Raw genomic sequence first — 19,511 nt, forward strand, 5'->3', positions numbered from 1 at the left:
GACGCAAAAATAGGAAATATGACCTTTATAGAGACAGAATTATGAAGAGCTGCACTCTGCAATCTGAGCGCCTGGAACTAGATGATGTAATTCCATTGTAAATCCAAAAAAGGCATAACCAGAAGAGCTACTGAGACAAATTCCAGTCTAAAAGCTGGCAAACCCAGAAAGATAGGATGCCTGCATTTTTGCCCAAAGTTAGGAAAAGCTGCCTCTCTCAGGCTGGAGAACGTCGGCTTTCTGTGCAGGCCATCGGCTGGCTGAATGAAAGTCTATTTTACTCACACTACTAATGCTACTCTAATCCCCAGATAACCACCACCAAAGCCAGATGTGCTGGCTAACATACTTAGTTTCAGAGAGTTAACTGAAGTAGGAAGACTGTCAGCATACATGGAGACCGGCCTGAGCAAGAAGACCTTGTCTCAAAAACAAAACAAAAAGCACCTTCATGCATGCCCGGGGGGCGGGGGGGGGGGAATGAGGCTCAGTAGAGTGCTTGCTTGGCACACATAAGGCCTTGAGTTGCATTCTGCAAAAGAACGTATACATAAAAATATATTCCATAGCTCACTCAACGCAAAATGGACAGTAAAAACTCTCTCCACCTTGTGGATGGTCGATAATGTGGAGATATTCGGGGTATTATGTCTGGGTGGAGGGTATGACAAAGTTGCTGCTGGTGTCTAGTGGGTGGAGAACACGGAGGTTGGTCAGCGTGTCATAATGAGTATCTCCCATGCCCGTGCCACTCAGTGGCCTACTCACGGTGTCAGTAGAGTTGAGGTTGACAAGCTCTGATCCAAAAATCTTTAAATCTTGTGATAGCGCATAAGGGCACAGACGTTTGGGACTTTAACTAAGTTAGTCAGTTTGGAGTTAATATTGATCTAATGGAATGTATGATGTCTTTGTTCAAAGTCAGTTCTATTTATATTATCCTTTTAGAAATCTTAACTTGGATTATTTAGAGCCAGAGCTGCAGAAATGGTTTAGTAGGTAACATGCCACTTACACAAGCATCAGGGCCCATATAAAGCCCATGCTGTTGCACACGTGTGTAACCACAGTGTGTGGTGAAGATGGGATGGATGGGTGGATTCCTGAAGTTCATTGACTCCGTGAGAAACTTTGTCTCAAATTATAAGGATGGAGAACTGTGGAGGAAGGACCTATGTGCAGCCTCGTGCGTGCGTGCGCACACCCACTCACACTAACAAGTACAGACGCAACACTCTACAGACACAAAATAAAATCAGATAGATTCATCAGCAGACCATTTTGTTGTTGTTTTCGAGACAGGGTTTCTCTGTGTAGCCCTGGCTGTTCTAGAACTCACTCTGTAGACCAGGCTGGCCTCGAGCTCAGAAATCCGCCTGCCTCTGCCTCCCAAGTAGCTGGGATTAAAGGTACGTGCCACCACTGCCCGTCTCAGCAGACTGTTTAAAATTTAACATCCCTTAAAAACAAAAACCCAGCCATCTTGTTCTGTAGCTCACGCTAGCCTCAAACTCAATTCTTTTACCTCAGTCTCTCAAGTTGTGGGATAATAGATAAGTGCTGCCATTTTCAGGTCAAGACAACTTTAAACCTATTAATAATGTTGAACCAATTTTATGTCTAAAGTCTGGAAAAAGAAAAATACGATTGTAGTTTATAATTTGTGTGGATTTTAATCTGGCCAGAAGATGGCGCCAGCGTACCGTAAACATGCGTGTTCTACTCCGTTCCGACAGTCCTCTCCAGCTCCTTTTGTAGTTGCTGAGCTGCACTAGGAGCTTTCCTTACCTTGCAGTTAGTGTTAGGTAGTAGTGTCTTGACATCCCCTCTGTGCATCTGACTCACAAGAAGTACAGCAGCAGGGAACAGCACACTTAACGGTTGGACTGTTGAACAAGTCTGAGGATTTTTGCAGTCGTTAAGATAAGGTCATGGGATTTTACTCTGACGACATTGACCCTCCTAATCATATATCAAACTCAGTTAATGTTTCCCTGGCCGAGAGCTAAATGGAGACATTGAAGAAAATCATACCTTGCTTGGTATTCTTTTATTGGCATATATCCACTGCACTCAGAGTTGGGTTTCATAAAGTCAATTTCAAGTCTATCTCATGTTTTAACCATAGCCAACCCCTCCCACTTCCTTCCTTAATCCTTTCCCTCACCCACTTGTCTACCCCAGTCTCACTTTTAACTTTTTGTTGTTTTAGGTTTGGTTTTATTTGTTTGTTTGTTTTTGAGACAGGGCCCCTCGGTTCCGTTGCTCTGGCTATTTTGGAACCATGTAGACCAGGCTGGCTTTAAACTCACAAAGATCTTCGTACCCCTGCCTCCCTCACGCTGACATTAAAGGCGTGTGCCACCAAACCCTGGCTCTTCCATCTTTCTTTTGTCATATGTGTTTAAGCATGAGGCTGGAAGTGAACAAAAGCATGTATTTTCTTTCTGTATTCATCTTATTTTTCTTAGCATAATCTCCAGTTACATCCATTTTTGTAGCAAATGACTCATTCTTATGGCTGAATAAAACTTCATTGTGTATGTATACCACATTTTTTTTTTTTATTGATGGACACTTAGGCTATTGTGAATTCTGCTGTAATAAGCATGGATGTGGAAGTATCTCTGTGGCATGTTGATGCAGAATTGTTCAGGTATATACCCGTATAGTGGTACCGCTTGGAAGCAATACCAAGAATTGATAGGTGGGGATGCATGGAATTTAAAAGCTCCTCAACAGCCCAGGCATAGTGTCTCACCCCAGGGAAGCAGAAACAGGAGGATCTGTGAGTTTGAGGCCAGCCTGGTTTAAGGCATGAATTCCAGGACAGCCAGGGCTACATAAAGAGACCCAGTCTCAAAAGCAGAAGAAAAAGGAGAGGAGGGGGGAAAGAGAAATGAGAGGAGGAGGAAGAAGAGGAAGAGGAGGAGGAAGAAGAAGAGGAAGAGGAGGAAGAGGAGGATGAGGAGGAGGAGGGGGGTCGAGGAGCTCCTTTGGCAAAGGAAGAGAGTAAATGACAGTCTATGGAAGGGAGAGACCTTTGCTAGCTGTGGATCTGACAGGATTACTATCAATATATAAAGAAGTCAAAAAGCTAAACACACAAGTAACCCTGTCACTAAATGGTCTATTGGAATAACAGCTAGTTCTCAGAAGATCAAGTAGAAATGGCTCAGCATCCTTAGCCACCACTGAGACACTGATTGAAGGCACACTGAGATCCCTCCTCTCAGCAGTCAGAATGGCTACATCAAGAAAACAAGCTGGGGGCACAGGAAGCGTCATGAACCAGTGGGTGCAGAGACTGACAGCCATTGGAAATCAGCGTGGAGCTTCCTCAGGCTAGAACAGGCGGCCTCACTTGCATCGTGCCTCTCCTTCCCTTTGTCAGCTGTTTGCCTTTCAAAAACACAGTCCTGCCAACCAAAAGGATGCTCTTAGATTCCCTCCTTCGCCACTTCTCCCCAGGCCCCTCTTTAATAGACTTCTCAGCTCTCACAGTCTGCCCTCTTCAGTGCCCGGGCCTTGTCTGTTCTCGCTGTTTTTGCTAGTATTCTCCTAGGACTTCCTACTAAGTAAGCTTCTGTACAGCTGAGCCCTCTTGAGAAATGAGCCCATTTTCTCTCAGATAAATTGTCTCCTAGCGTTTACACAAACCCTTTCCAGCTGAAACAATTTGGTAGTACTGTATCAGAATAACAGAAATAAAGTATCCCTCCAGCTATCCTTCCATGGTGTCCCCTCCGACCAGAAACCTGAAAGAACGACAGGTGCTGTTGGAGGATTCTTGTATATTCGTTGTCCCTTCTCTGGGGACTGGACGCTCACACAGGGAAGGAGGTCTAAGCGCCCAGGCAGCCTTCAAGTCTGTGGCCTTCTGCCATCTGACTTTCAGGAAAGTCCAGGGAAGAAGATCTCTGTGTGCCTCATAGGCCTTTGAAGAAGGGAAATGTGTGGATTCAACTCTACCACATTTTTCTATGGTGAAAGCTGTATACAGTCCAAATCCTATGTAGATGAACGTGTGAAGGCCAAGGGTTCCTTAATGCACACCAAAGAGGGAGGGAGAGGGAAAACTCAACGTTCTTCTCACCAGGCCAGTCTTGCCCTCCGTCACCCTCTCACCCCCACAAGTCTGCAGTCTCCAGTGCTCTTAGGAAGTGGCTCCTGATTAATTTACTTTTGGGTTTTTTTTTTTTTTCTCTTGAGTTCTCAATCCTCGTGTCTCCATACGTTGAGAGTGCAAGGATGACAGGTGGACACCACCATACCCAGATTAAATCTACATGCGTGTATACTCACAGACACACAGACACACACACACCCTCCCATATTAATGCATTAAACCTAGGGTTTTGCACCCCCTGGCAAGCACTCCAATTTTCCTGCTTTCCATTTTGATCGGGGTTTTAAACCGGGAAGAAAAGCATAAAAAAGGGAAACGTCAGTCCTCAGCACCTGTGTGGATGGATGTCTCATGGTCTGAGGGCTGCGTCAGCCACCACAGTGGCCAGAGAGTATATTCAATTCCACCCGGTAACCAAAGCTCATCTGTGAATGCTTTTGAGATTCTCTGTGCTACTTCACAGTGGGGCATGCCAGCCTAGCTTTCTCCTGGACTTTTGTTCTTGCTTATTAATTGATTAGTGGATGCAGGGCGTGTTACTTGCCTGGCGCTCCTAATTTAAACAATGAGATTTAAAAGTTTAATTAAGCCAGGCCTAGTGTACAAATCGAGTTCCAGGACAGCCAGGGCTATTACAGAAATCCCGTCTGAAAACAAACAAAACAAAAAAAAAGTTATTTTGGATTTCTGCACAAATTGCAAGTTTTGCTAACATAGGAAATTATTTTAAACTAAAAATACTCAGCATTTGCAATGGTTGCTTTTTTGTTTTGTTTGTTTTAAAGGGTTTCTTTATGTAGCCCTGGCTGCCCTGGAACTGTTATGTAGACCAGGGTGGCCTTGAACTCATAGATCCTCCCACCTCTGCCTGGGATTAAAGACATGTGCGATCACATCCAGCTGACTAACTGTAACTTCGAACAGGATCCTGAGATAACCTAGGAGGCAAGCTTCTATGCAATGAGTCTGAGCAATTACCTGCGGCAGATTACTTGAGTGGAAAGACCCACTTTAACTATGGGAAGAACTGGCCCGGGAGCCAGGGTCCTGCACTGATAGAAGAAATTTAGTTGAGCATGCACGTTCACCCTCCCTGTTTCCTGACTGTGGAGGCAGTGATAGCTGCTGCCCGGAGAAGCCCACAACTTGCTTCCCCACAATGATGGACTACGTCCTCAAGCCATGGGCCAAAATAAACCCCACCTCAAGGTGTTTTTTGCCAGCAGCAAGAAAACTAATACAGTATATAAATCTAACATTTAAAGTGCAGGGCTGGGGTTAGAGGTCAGTCTTCAGAGTACTTGCTTAGCATGCACGAAGCCCTGGGTGGATCCCAGCACCACAAATGACACGGAGGCACATACCTATAATCTTAACACTTGTGATGTGCAAGCAAAACCATCAGAAGTTCAGGCTGAACAGACGGCTCAGTTATTAAGAGCACTTGTTGCTCTTGCAGAGCACCTGGGTTTGGTTCTCAGCATTCACGTGGAAGCTTACAGTCATCTGTAACTCCAGTTCCAGGGAATCTGACAACCTCTTCTGGTCTTCACAGGCACCAGGCATGCAAGGGATGAGCATATACATTGCAGGCAGAAGACTCACATAAAATTATAATTAAATAAAAATGGTAGATTTTATGATTTGTGAATTATGCCTGACATTCACAAACATAAAATTTGTTTTAAAGTTTAATGCGTCCAATTATTTAATCCTTTAGGGAAAAGAATAGCCAAAAATATTAAGGGATTAGGGGAAACCCAGAAAATTAAGGAGGATTCTAAGAAAGTTCCTTCTGAAATCAGGGGTCACTGCCAGCTACATGCCACATCTGGTAGGACGCTCACAGCAGGCTGGCTAGCTCCACCTGAACCAAGCAGTGGCCTTCGGTTCCAGCTCCATTTCAACTCCTCAGTGTGCAAGGGCAAGTCTGAGAGGCTAGAGACACCCTGGCTTGGCGTGACCTGCTAGAGATGTGACATTCCTGTTGATTAAAGCCCTTGTTCTGCATACCAGTTCCACACAGGGCCCATTTTAGGGCCTTGTCTGTTTGCCAGGCTGCATTAGCCATGGGAACGATTCTTCACAATGTGACCCGGAGTTGCCCTGATGATTAGTACTACCAGACCTTCCTGTCAGGTGAAGGTAGAGATGTCAGTGCAGGGATTTGGTAGTAGTGAAAGATTAGCATGCAGGCTTCGAGCTGTCGAGTCCATGGTGGATAGTGGATGGCCAATACAGTGGTCAGTATCTCCTCCCCTCAAAATTATGTGCAGTTACAAGTGACTGCATCTACCTGGCTGTCCTCCTGTGCTCCGTAGCTCCCGGAAAAGCAGAAGTGGAAGGCTCAGGTATGTAAATATGGAAAGTGCATGAGAAGCTTAATTCTGCCCTTTAATTGCAGGGTCATGAAGGTCGTGGCTGCTCAGAATGTGGCTCAGTGGTAGAGCACTTGTCAAGCAAGCACAAGGCCCTTGGTTTGATTCCCAGCATAGTAACAACTCTAACCTGACCCCTCCACTCCATTCTCTGGCTCAGACGGCGATCATCTATCATGTCATCCTGGACAAGTCACCCATGCTCCCACCTGTCTCCTTGAACTTCTTTCTTAAACCCCAGAAGAAAGTCAGCGCTACAAGTCCGATTTGAGTTTAGCCTCAAAACAAAGGATGTGGATGGAATCTTGCTAACACCAGGTAACTGCTATGCACCATTCTGATTGGCTGACATTTACAGAGGTCTGGCTATGGCTGGCAGTCCCAGGCCCTCCCTTCCTGGATTTTTTGTTGAGGCTTGAGCCAACTTGGCTAAGGATTTTCTGTGCCGTGTGCACATATATTTACTCCATCCCCTAAACTCATGAATTAAGCCCCCAGAAAACCAAAGCAAGAGGGGGACAAGGGGCTCCAGACTTCAGGGTTGAAGGTGAGTCTGAGAAGAATTAGCATACGTGCTGATGATGACAGTCTGTAAATGGTAGTGTTCCCCTTCTACTAGAAAAGTTCATTTCACAAAGCTTTATGCTGAGTGTGGTGACATGCTTGTGTAATCACAACACTCATGAGGTACAGGCAGAAGCAGGAGGATCTCGAGTTTGGGGATAGCCTAAGCTACACATGCCTTGTCTCAAACAACAAAAATAACTTTTTTAAAAGTTCATAAGAGGCAGCGCCTTGGAGGTCCTGTGGATCTGTGTCTTGCTTCAACAGTGTTTGGATGGAACAGACCCGGGGACTTCCATTTTATTAGCTTCCAGCTGCCTTGCAAGTCTCTCCAGTCGCAGCTTCCGGGACCTCGTGGCCTTCGGCTCCTAGGACCAGTTAGCCTCATACTCTGCATTAGCTATGACCTCTCAGATTCATCAGAATTATTCCACCAAAGTGGAAGCTGCCGTGAACTGCCTGATCAACTTGCACCTGCGGGCCTCCTACGCCTACCTCTCTCTGGGCTTCTATTTTGATCAGGATGACGTGGCGTTGGAGGGCGTAGGCCACTTCCGTGAACTGGCCAAGGAGAAGCGCGAGGGCTTCTCCTCAAGTTGCAGAACGATCGCGATCTCTGGGGCCCTGCACTCTTACAGGATGTGCAGAAGCCATCTCAAGATGAATGAAGGTAAAACCCAGGAGGCCATGGAAGCTGCCTTGGGCCTGGAGAAGAACCTGAACCAGGCCCTCTTGGATCTGCATGCCCTGGGTTCTGCCCACACAGACCCTCATCTCTGTGACTTCTTGGAAAGCCACTTCTGGATAACGAGGTGAAGCTCACCAAGAAGATGGGCAACCAACCACCTAACCAACCTCCGTAGGCTCTCAGGGCCACGATCAGCACAGACTGGGGTGCCCCAGGCATCTCTGGGTGAGTATCTCTTTGAGCAGCTCACTCTAAAGCACAACTAGGGGGCCTCTGCACCTTCCAAGGGCCCCCCTTCTGCCCTGCACCAGCCCGCCTCAGGACCTACACCTGAATGAACCTCTCAGGCCACTAGGCAGCTTTGTAACCGCCTTGAAGCCTCTCCCAAGTCTTAGATCAAGCAAAAATAAAGCTTTTGAAACAGCACCCCCCCCAAAAAAAAAGAACCCAAAACAAAAAACAACAAAAAAGACCCCCAAAACCAAAACCAAACAAAACCAACCAAACAAACAAAACAAACAAAAACCTTAAGAGCCAGATGTGGTTCCAAACGGCTTTAATCCCAGCACTTGGGAAGCAGAGGCAGGTGAATCAATCACCTGTGTTCTTTCTTAAAGATAGCCTGGTCTGTATAGCAAGTTCCAGGACAGCAGGGTTACATAAAAAGACCCTGACTCAAAAAAACCCAAAATTATAATAATAGTAACAACAAAAATAAAACACAATTCTGAAGAATGAAATTCCTTATGTGTAGTGCTTGTACAATATTAGGCAGTGAGGGAAGTCCACAGCCAGCTGTCGTTTCAGGATCCTGAGGGTGCTATCAACTTGTCAATGGGTCCTGAGATTTGGAAAGTAGAGTCTCACTGGACTCAATTATTACTATTAGGTTGTTTTAGGGAGAAAAAAAAAAAAACAACCAAAAAAACCAAAACAAAACCAGAGGCCAAGCCCGGTAGTCCATTCCTGTAATTCGGCACTCAGGAAGCTGAGGCCAGAGGATTAAATAGATGTTTAAGGCCACCTGTCTCACGCTACAACAAAATAATATTGGTAGCAGAATGAAATTGGGGCTTTAGGAAATAGATCCAACTTATGGAACAGCAAACTAAAGTTGCTGTCATGTGAATAAAGTAAATCCTTCCATACCATGACGTATGTAAGAAACCAGAGATTGCTAACAAGTCACAGACATATACCATAGGAAAGACAGGCTGGGTGGTGAGAGACAGGTGGGTGGGTCTTTGTGAGTTCAAGGCCAGCCTGGTCTACAAAGCTAGTTTCAGGATAGCCAGGGCGACACAGAAAACCCATGTTTCAAAAAACAAAGACAAGATAATAATAATAATACATAAAAGCAATTCGTGCATCCGATAAGGAACAACTAATTCGTTCTTTCTCCTTTGTTTGCTTTGGTTTGTTTTTAAGGTCCTGGGAACTGGGCATGTAGCGTGCTACTTTGTACATGTAGCAAGTACTGTGTCACTAGGCTCCAGGGCCCAAAGTTGGAATGGAATCAGATTCAGACCTTGCTCTTGTGGTTGTTATCAGAGTTCTGTTAGCATTTCTTTGCTGGAGGAAGCCTCCTGTGTGGCTGTGTTGTGATGTCTGTCCAGTTCCCGGTGCAGTGGAACTTTTTTTTTTTTTTTAAGATTTATTTATTTTATATATGTGAATACACTGTCACTGTCTTCAGACACACCAGAAGAAGGCATCAGATCCCATTACAGATGGTGGTGAGCCACCATGTGGTTGCTGGGAACTGAACTCAGGACCTCAGGAGGAGCAGTCAGTGCTCTTAACCCCTGAGCCATCTCTCCAGCCCCGGAACTTTTTATAGAACTAAACATTCTCATCAGTGTGATTTTTACAGTTTTCGGAAATTAACATAATTTACCAATTTTAAAGACACAGTTAAGTAAGTGAGCTAATATAATATTTATTCTGTATTAGTTAGTACATGAATCAATTCAGCTTGAAACCTTTTTCTCTACAGAGTATTATTTCTTTACTATTAGCCTTTGATTCACAGTAGTACTAATTTCAATGAGAATACAAAATGGTACTCTTAACCGTTATGATGGCTCATCCACTTAACATTTCTACAGGCAAAGAACCGACATATGTGGCTTCATGCAGGCCTTTTCCTGTGCCTGATGACAAATCAGAATGGATACGCTGTTTATGTTCAGACTGCTCCGGTATTCAGACCCCAGCTTCTCCATCCCTTCAACTTCCTTTCTGCATTGTCTGTGGCTCTGCCTTACCCCTGTCCTGGCTTCTACTGCCACCTCCTTTGCCCCCCAACACACACACACACACACACACGCACACACACGCACACATACACGCACACATGCACGCACACACACTTATACGCACGCACACACGCACACGCGCGCGCGCACGCACACACACACGCACGCGCGCACGCACGCACCCACGCATGCATGCACGAGCTGTAGGAGGTCCTATTATCATGGTGTTTGTCAGGTGTTCCATGTTGAATCTAACTTCCCTGGGGCACCCATACTTTATGTAGACTCATTCTAATACATTTTGGTCATCAAGGGTCATTACAAAAATTCTTTTTTAAAAATATGCGATAAAATCCAGAATGGATTGAAAATTTCAATTCCATGTAAGGAACTTTGTTACACCGTCAAACAGGAACTTGAACCTAAAGAACTCTACAACTTAAACAAAGGTGGTTCTAAAACTGCAAAATTGACAGACACAAAAGTCAAATCCTGGTGCATTTAGTATTAACTAGGAAGTAGACCACTTGTTCAGTGAAGCTGACTAAAGGGACTTTTCAGACAACAGGCTTTGAAAGTCTGACAATTATTTTAAAAATTCTGCCACAATCCCGTTTAAAAAATTCTCAACTATAAAAAAAAAATAATAAGCTGGGTGGTGGTGGTGCACGCCTTTAATCCCAGCACCTGGGAGGCAGAGGCAGGTGGATTTCTGAGTTCAAGGCCAGCCTGGTCTACAGAGTGAGTTCCAGGACAGCCAGGGCTACACAGAGAAACCCTTTCTCCAAAAACCAAAAAAAAAAAAAAAAAAATGGGAAATCAGACATTTGCAGATGAAATGAGCTCTGGGCCGGATGCACAGGCAGGGCTGGCCCAGGGCATTCTCAAAGGCCACAGAGCTAATGAGCCTCTAGGAGAAGGCTCCCTCAATACTGTCGCGAGCGCATTGTCTGTCAGAAGTAAAGCCGTGTCTAAGACTCCACTAAGTAGTAGACCAATTAAGATCATCACCCTCTTCATGATGTCAAGCCCATTACCTGGGAGGAAAATTATGCAGACAGCTTTTCTGAAGAGATCCATTTGTGCCACATGCTTATTATTCTTGGAGGTGGAGGAGGTGGCAGCAGAGAACATGATTTCTGTTGGAAAGGTCTTTTGTTTTCTGCTGCCTTTACTTAAATGTTACTGGGGACTATTTTTAATATCCTAAAAAAGTGCTTTGAACAAATGTTAAATGAATAGTCACACAGACACACACACACACACACACACACACACACACACACACACACACACACACAAATCGCGGCAAGTGCTTATATCCTCTGTGCTGTAAGAAGCCGGGTGAATAATGCTTGGTTTAAGAGGGTGAAGAGAATACACTGAAAAATTATCAAGGATCTGATAGACACCTCCAGCCTTAGGAAATTCTGAGTTCAAAAAGAAATTTGGTCTTAGCTAATGTTCATTAAAGGCGAATTTCAATGCAAATGAATGTGAGTGTCTTAAGTTGAAGCCTTTAAACGGGTCAGTTTAAGGCCACAAGGGTGTAAACTGAGTCAGAATCTTTCTATATATTTTGCATAGAAAGTCAAACTGCTTGAAATACATCTCATTACCAAAAAATATTTTATGGCAGACTTCCAAGCCACCACTCTGGTTCCTGCTTATTTTTGTAACAACAGAATAGTTTGGATCATCCTAAAATTCACTATCATTTGGCCATAGAGCAAATACAGTAATGAATTTCTGCATTCTGCTTACAGATTGAAATCCCGTTTCAGTTCTCAGAAGATCCAGAGAAACTACTTAAGAATAAAGGAGAATATATTTTCTTATAAAAACGATAAATTATAATAACACATTCTAACCAAAGGTGTACTTATCAAACAGCAGTGTAGGGAACACATACACACACACACACACACACACACACACACACACACACACACAAACCTGAAACCCAGGGCTACTATCTTACCCTCAAAATTACAAAATTTACTTTGTGCCTGCTTTTTAAAATTTCCAAATCCAAAATACCTTCAATAACTAAGAGCTTTTTATCTTGTAGATTTTACTCATTCATAAGAGATTAGAAACCTTAATGTGAGTTTAATGTGGCTCTCCTTGGAGCCATTCTTATAGTAAATGAATACAGAATTATTTAAAGAACTGCAAAGTGTACCAACTTTAACCAGGCTTTTAAAAGTTCATTTTAAACACAGTTGCTGGTAGCTATCTATACAAGCCTATTAGCAGCATCTGTCAAAGATGATTTAGGAGTGATTTTTGGTTTTATGACTAAAAGGAAAACAATTAAAATAAATTTATTGAAGGAGTCATGAGTTTTTATCCAAGTTGAATGATATCCCCATCACCCATCAAAAACATGAAATAGGCAAGCCTGAAGGAAAGATTTTCACATTCCAGCCAAGAATTTTGCTAAACATCCACCATTTGGTTAAATTTCAAAGCCACATTACTTTTGCACAAGATCACAATATGTATTTACAAAATAAAAGTATAGGAAAAAGCAGCAGAGACACACGCAGTCCATAAACACAGTGTAAATGCAGATCAGATGAAAATCAGCAGGCTCGCCGGGCAGTGGTGGCATACAACTTTAATCCCAGCACTCCGGAGGCAGAGACAGGCGGAACTCTAAGGCCAGCCTGGTGTACAGAGTGAGTTTCAGGGCAGCCAGGGTTACTCAGAGAAACCCTGTCTTGAAAACAATGACAAAATAAAAACAAAAATAACAACAACCAAACAAACCAGTGGTGCTCATGCCTCAGGAGGATGTTCTTCAACAGACATTGTACCATGTGTACTGCATCTTTTGAAACAAGTTAGTAACACCATCACTTAGTTTAGATAGTGGGGTGGGGTGCTGTACAATATGAACCTAACCTGTGGGGTTGGGAAGTGTGTTACAGTGTTATGCCTAGACATCGTGAAAAATACTGGTGTTGAAAATCTAGGCTTTAGCGTGAATTTTGACTTTTTTATTCAGTTGATTACATAGTTTGTATTTGGCCAAGAACTATTTTCACAAGAATATTACACTTTTCTGGCCCTTTGGCCAGGCAATGATGACCCATGCCTTTAATCCCAGTCAGCACTTGTGAAGTAGAGGCAGTTGGATCTCTGTGAATTTGAGGCCAGCCTGGTCTACAGAGTGAGTTCCAGGACAGCCAGGGTTACACAGAGAAATCCTATCTGGGAAAAACAAACAAACAAAAAATAATTAAAAAGTAAAAATAAAATAAAATAAAATAAAACAAACAACCCTAAGAAGTAGCTCTTCTAAGGGAATCTTTTGCTATCTGGGAAATTTGCCTCCTGGATAAAAAAAGTACTATTCCCCTTTTGACTTCTTGGGAGATAGGTCCACTCACAGATGGGTATGTACAGGTCTGCTGGGCAGAAGGACGGCGGGAAGAGAAAACACACTCCCTGTAATCTATGCTTACACACTTGTGAACTATTTGCCTGGCCAAAGGAACCTGTGAATGGCTTTTGTACAGAATTTGTTCAAGACTAGAAAGGCCCACTCACCTGATTCATCCTTAGAGACAGCGGGGGAAAACCCTGTAAAAAGAAAGTGAATGTAGCCTTCACCTATAACACAGAGTCAAACCATCGGAAAGAAACCCAGACTCGGTGACATTAGAGAAACCTAAGAGCATGTAGCATTACCTAATGCTCAATAGTTTTTCCTCCTCAAAGCACGGGGCTATCCCCTTACATTTCCACACCTTCCCGTAAATCACTTCGCATTATGATCTGTGCTGACTCCCTCCAGTCCAGAACTGATTGTGTTTCAGTGACAAGAGTTTTAAAACCTTCATTGGTCCTTTAGCACTTCTGGGCTGGAACTGTATCTTTAGAGTCCATAGATGATAAGTCACCAATTTATTACTGAGAAAGAAGTGCCACAAATGTATAAAAGAATTCATCTTTTAAGGTTTTTTTTTTTTTTTTCCCTTTCTTCCTGTGACCTGGAAATGAAGTCACTGGAACACCGTATTTATTTGATTATCCTCGGAAACCATTTCATTAACCAGCTGTTCTACAGACAGCTCGATAGCATTCTTGACGAGAGAAGAAGCTGTTTCTATTAAGAGTGTTTCATACTGCTCTGAAGTTCTCCCCTCGAAATCACTATCATTAGCAAAAACCCCCACTTGCTCATTTTCCATTGAAATTAGGAATTGCTTAGGGACATTTTTAGATTTCTTAACATCAAATTCACTGATTTCAGTGTCTGTAATGATAATAGCAATTGGCTCCATTCTTTTGCTTTCTTCTGATCTTGGTTTCTCTGTATCAATTCCATTTTCTTTCAGATCTGGTGCCTGGTTCAATACAGCTTCCTCTGCCTGACCAACTGTGAGTTTCTCTGCCTGGACAACCGTGGGTTCTTCTGCCTGGACAACCGTGGGTTCTTCTGTCTGGACAACCATGGGTTCTTCTGCCTGGACAACCATGGGTTCTTCTGTCTGGACAACTGTGGGTTCTTCTGCCTGGACAACCATGGGTTCTTCTGCCTGAACAACCGTGAGTTCTTCTGCCTGGACAACCGTGGGTTCCTCTGCCTGGACAACTGTGGGTTCCTCTGCCTGAACAACTGCGGGTTTCTCTGCCTGAACAACTGTGGGTTCTTCTGCCTGGACAACTGTGGGTTCCTCTGCCGGAACAACTGTGGGTTTCTCTGCCTGACTAACTGTAGCTTCTGCCTGGCTCAATACAGCTTCCTCTGCCTGGCCAATTGTAGCTTTCTTTGCTTGACCTACTGTAGCTTTCTTTGCCTGGCTGACTGCAGGTTCTTCTGCCTGGCTCAGTTTACCTTCCTTTGCCTGACTTAATACTGTTTCCTTTTCCTGGGCCACTGTAGCTTCCTCTGCCTGGCTCAGTTTACCTTCCTTTGCCTGACTCTCTGTCTGGATCACAGTAGCTTCCTCTACATGGCCCACTGTAACTTCTGCCTGGCTTAGTACACGTTTGTCTGTAGCTTCCTCTGTCTGGTCCAGTGCAGTCTCTTCTGATTTCTTTTCTTCAGCCACAGTCTTTCTTCCTCTGTCATCTTTCCCACTTGGTGCACTTTCCCGGATGCTGTCACTGGGTTCTTCCAGACTGCGTTGATGCGTGGTTGCTGGTGATGGGGGAGCAGCAGAAATCACTGGCCGAGGGCTCCCTGCTGCTGAACTCTCAAGCAGACTTGCTTGCTGTACCTGGACACTTTGCTTTTCCATAACCACTTTAGCCTCCTTTTCAAGCCCTGGAGTTCCAATCTGCATAGCAGAAGACTCATTTTCTAATTCCAGTTCTATGGCAATCACATTCTCTCCTGATGTGACGCTGTTGCTTACGTGTGATTCTTGGATCTCCTTACCATCTCTCACCAACACACTTTCTTGTAGGTCCTGGGTGGACCTAGTCTGGATTGCCTGGTCATCTGGCTGGGTCTGGGCTTTTATCTCCAAATCGTCTGCTTCTCCCTGGACTCTGACGTAGCCTGAATCTTCTGTGAGTTTGGAATGACGACTTCTCTTTGCCCCTCTTGAGAATCTTATGCAAGGAATCTTAAGTCTGGATTTTGCCTTTTTCTTAGGAAGAGCTCCATCCTCAGGCTGCACCTCAGTCTCAGATGGCTTCTGCTTCTTTGCAGACTCCGACCTTTTCCTGTGTGTCACAAGGCGTTTGATGGAGGTCCAGGCCCCCGCTGGTTGCCGCTGACCAGAACCTCCAGCTTCTGGGGCATGTTTCTTTGTCTCCTCAGCAGTCCTGGAGCCAGCTTTGGCCTTTGGCTTGTTCGCTTTCTTCCTTCTCTTGAAGCACAGTGTGGCTGTTTTTCTTTCCTGCCTCTCTTTCTGAGGACTGGATGCCACTGGTCTCTTCTCATCCTTAGTCTCTATTTGAATCTCAGAAATGCTGGTCTCCATTTTGACACTGCACTCTTTCATTCTCTGGAAACGTGTCTTCTCTCTTCCTCCTTAAGTCTTTTCTGACAAAAATATCACACCAGGTCCGATTTCTCCTATGTGCCCACTCTCTTCTCACACCACAGTTGTTTCTGTGACTTCTTCAAGGACACAAATGTCTTGTTTATCTGCTGCTCACGGTGTCTTCTTTTAATTTACTCTTTGAATGAAAGCACTTTCCTGGATAAACTTTTCCTTTGTTTAAAGTCCAACCTGATGAGAGAAAAAAGTAGGATTTATTTCAGGGTATTTATTTTATTATTATTTTATTTTGTTTGTTTTTTTCGAGACAAGGTTTTTCTGTGTAGCTCTGGCTGTCCTGGAACTCACTCTGTAGCTAAGGCTGTCCTTGAACTCAGAAATCCACCTGCCTCTGCCTCCCAAGTGCTGAGATTAAAGGTGTGCATCATTGCTGCCTGGGGGCAGCCTATTATTTTTTAATATAAACTGTATCATATGGGGCATGCATTCCATAGAAAGTATGTACTAAAACAGCTTATGGCTACAAAGTGAGGCTTGGCTTTGCCCTATCAAGAAGATTCCAGTGTGAACTCAATTTTGTTCGGGTTTTGGGTCACTCTGCAAGTGTGCTTAGTTATCTTTTCCATGAATTGTTTCTGGTCCCACATGGAAAGTTTAGCAAATAACAAAAAAGAGGCGGGGGGGGGGGGAGGTAGAAAAGCCTGACTGTTGTCTGATCACACAGTGAAGAACACTGACGAGGGACTTGGGAGATGACTCAAGGTGAATTAATGACAAAACTGAGCTCCCAATGGGCATCTGGGGCTTGCTGAAAGCCCTAAGCTAGATGAGGACCTAGCCAGAGTTAGAAGTAGAAAATCTGACTCTCTGGTGTTCGTTCTATTGTAGCATAAGGTTTCTGTTCTAAAAATGTACATTCCACCAAGGAGGCGCTACTTTCCATACATACTCTCAGAAAAAAAAAAAAAAATCCAGCATCGACGTTATTCTCCGCTCTTCAAGTCGTTGTGTAACTTTGACATTTTCAGCGAAGCGGCTGCTACTCGTGTTTTCCCACTGTAACTGCACACAGCTGGAGGTGAGTTAGTGAAGGCAACAGCCAACATTGGTTGCACAACCCCTGTGTACGAGGCTGCGGCGCTCACACTTTCACACACATCTCTAACCTGCACCGCAGTGTTGCAGCGTGAGGAGGTGGTGAGATCTCCATCTGCAGTTAAGCAGCCTGAGATTACAAAGCTAGTCGGTCGGCGGCGGAGACACTGCTCAGATTTAACCCAAGGCTGCCTGTTTCTGAACTGCATTCTTCACTGAGCTTAGAGGTCCGAGAGAGATCGAATTGCTTTAAAATGCTAATTTGAGACTGGTTGTGACCAGGCATGACTGTAATTCCAGCAAGTGGGAGGTAGAGCCAGGAGAATCAATCAAGGCCATACACATAGCTATATAGTATAGTTGAGGCCGGCACCAGCTATGTGTGAGACCCTGCCTCGAGAAAGAAAAATGTGTAAAACTAAGCCATTGGTCTGGCCACATAGCTCAGTAACAGAGCATTGGCCTAAGATGCCACAAGGTCCTGGGTTTGATCACCAGTGCCACCAATAATAATAATAATAATAATAATAATAATAATAATAATAATAATAATAATAATAATCCAAAGAAATGGCAAGGCTTAAAGAACAGGGACGTGGGGTGCCTGTCTAACAGCAGCTCCCTGAATTTTAGGTGATAGCCTGAGTTAGGCACAGGGGCTCCTTCCTTTCCTGTATATTCTTCACTGAGCTTTCACTTGGGTACCAGTTCCTAATTGTATGTAAAACTGGAACCTTGAAAAATCATTTTAAGAGCTAAGGAATTTTTTTTTTTCTTTTTAAGGATAAGTATTGAACGCTTCATCTTTCTACAAAGAAACATAAAATTCTAGATGAATGATGGAACCAATATAACATTCCTCACACACCCTAGCAGTAGAACCCAGTGTTAATGGTTCCAAGTCTTCTTTCCCTGAGCCCTCAGTGCCCTAGAGAGCATCCCGTCTAAGCAGAGGATGTATGTATTAATAGAAGAAATATTCAAATGAGATTATATCCCGGAAAGTGTCTGAAACTAACCTAAATGGCCTAGATGATTGCACAAGAGGCTTCTTTTAATGTACATCACTGTAGAGATCAACACCCCAACAAGTGTACGCGAGGCAGAGAAAGGATGCAGCCTGCAGGCGTTAAAACTTTGCAGAGTGTTAAGACTGCAATTGATTCGCCTTTACCTTCGAGAGGAACACTGTCGTCTTGGAAGCCTTAAAGTCCCTGCTGTCCTTTCCTGGCAGAATCTCGTGTCTAAGGCCACAGAAAACAACCACAACCCTTTCCCCCTTGAGCAACAGAAAGCAACCACTCTCGGAGCAAGGAACCTTTCCCAGCAGTAGACGCGAACCGCGAAGCTTCCTCCCGGAGGAAGGACTCTGCAAGCTTGACGCCCCTATGGTAGGAGACTGAGCTCAGGATAAAGTGCTCAGAAAGGAAAATACCGGGGGCGTGGAACAGATAGCCCAGCTTCAAGCTATCTGCAGAATTATCATAGCCCGAAGCCTAAAATCACTGTTCCCCAAAAAACCCCTAAAGAAGGAAAAGGGTTGGTTAGGCAGCTGGTGCCGAGGCAGCAGCTGCAACGCGTGCGAAGCGAGCGGGCAGCAGAACTGCCCAGGGTCACCCACCTGGAGCCGCCTGAAGATCGGCGACCTTGCAGTCGTGTCCCTCACAATCTGGTGACCAGGACCCCGAGTCTGCCGCCGTTACCGGGGCTCAGTGCACCAGATTCTGACCCAGAGCTTCTGGTCTTGCCTCTACTTACCCAGATCCTCGAGGTCTCAGGCCAGTCCTGCTCCCGAGGTGGAGGAGCACGGGCCCAAACAACGGGGAGCCTGGGAGACCACAGAACGCGCAGCCCTCTGCAGAGGGACCGCAGCCGCGCGCCCCCTCCCCAGCGCGGAGAGAGACAGCTGGCCGCGCCAATGCGGGTGGAACAGTGGGGCGGGGCTACGGCCGGGGGCGGGGTGAACTCAGCCAGCCACCTGCCAGCCGGCAGTCCCGCCGCCTGGGAGACACCTCCGTGCTCCCGCCCCGGACGCATCCCCGCTGCATAATGACATCAGGGTCCGGGTAGAGGGACCACTAAGGCAGAGCAGGAGGACTGCGAGAAGAGGGTAGAGGCCCCTATTTCCTGAGACGCACATCCGTTAAAAAGCCTGTTTGAATTCATAAGGTTCCCACTGTGAATCCCCCTTGAACATTAAAGACAAGGTAGACAGCATAGCTTCAAATAAAGATTGATGGGAAAGATGGCTCAGAAGTGAACAGCACCTATTTCTCTTCCAGAGGATTTGAGTTCGATCTCCATACACCCACATTAGGAAGCTCACAACCACCTGTAACCAGCTCTAGCGGGATCTTTTGCAAAAACAAAATTAAAAAGCAAGATTCATAACAGTACAGAGACAGTAGGGGGTGAGGGAACACGTTTTATTTT

The 19,511-nt window shown here is 44.8% G+C and overlaps 1 protein-coding gene and 1 pseudogene across 2 annotated transcripts; one reads left to right on the top strand and one right to left on the bottom strand.

Moving 5' to 3' along the window:
* Positions 1–5,693: 5,693 nt before the first annotated feature.
* On the top strand, positions 5,694–8,025 carry LOC143436648 (ferritin light chain 1-like; annotated as a pseudogene).
* A 1,653-nt stretch (positions 8,026–9,678) lies between these two features.
* Positions 9,679–19,208, bottom strand: Akap5 (A-kinase anchoring protein 5). Of its 2 annotated transcripts, none has more exons than XM_076921973.1 (2): positions 18,837–19,208; positions 9,679–16,214 (listed from the first exon to the last, which is right to left on the bottom strand). In XM_076921973.1, the coding sequence occupies exon 2, from the start codon at positions 15,981–15,983 to the stop codon at positions 14,031–14,033; it is 1,953 nt and encodes a 650-aa protein (XP_076778088.1). In that variant the 5' UTR covers positions 15,984–16,214; positions 18,837–19,208; the 3' UTR covers positions 9,679–14,030. The 2 variants fall into 2 exon arrangements, with proteins under 2 accessions (XP_076778088.1, XP_076778087.1); XM_076921972.1 differs by having other exon boundaries at positions 18,700–19,206.
* Between the last annotated feature and the right edge of the window lie 303 nt (positions 19,209–19,511).

This window comes from Arvicanthis niloticus, chromosome 23, assembly GCF_011762505.2.
Source record: "Arvicanthis niloticus isolate mArvNil1 chromosome 23, mArvNil1.pat.X, whole genome shotgun sequence".
Classification (NCBI taxonomy): Eukaryota; Metazoa; Chordata; class Mammalia; order Rodentia; family Muridae; genus Arvicanthis; species Arvicanthis niloticus.

What these genes read in the sequence shown, in the direction of transcription:
- Akap5 (XM_076921973.1), bottom strand. Translation starts at nt 15,983, where the DNA reads ATGAAAGAGTGCAGTGTCAAAATGGAGACCAGCATTTCTGAGATTCAA.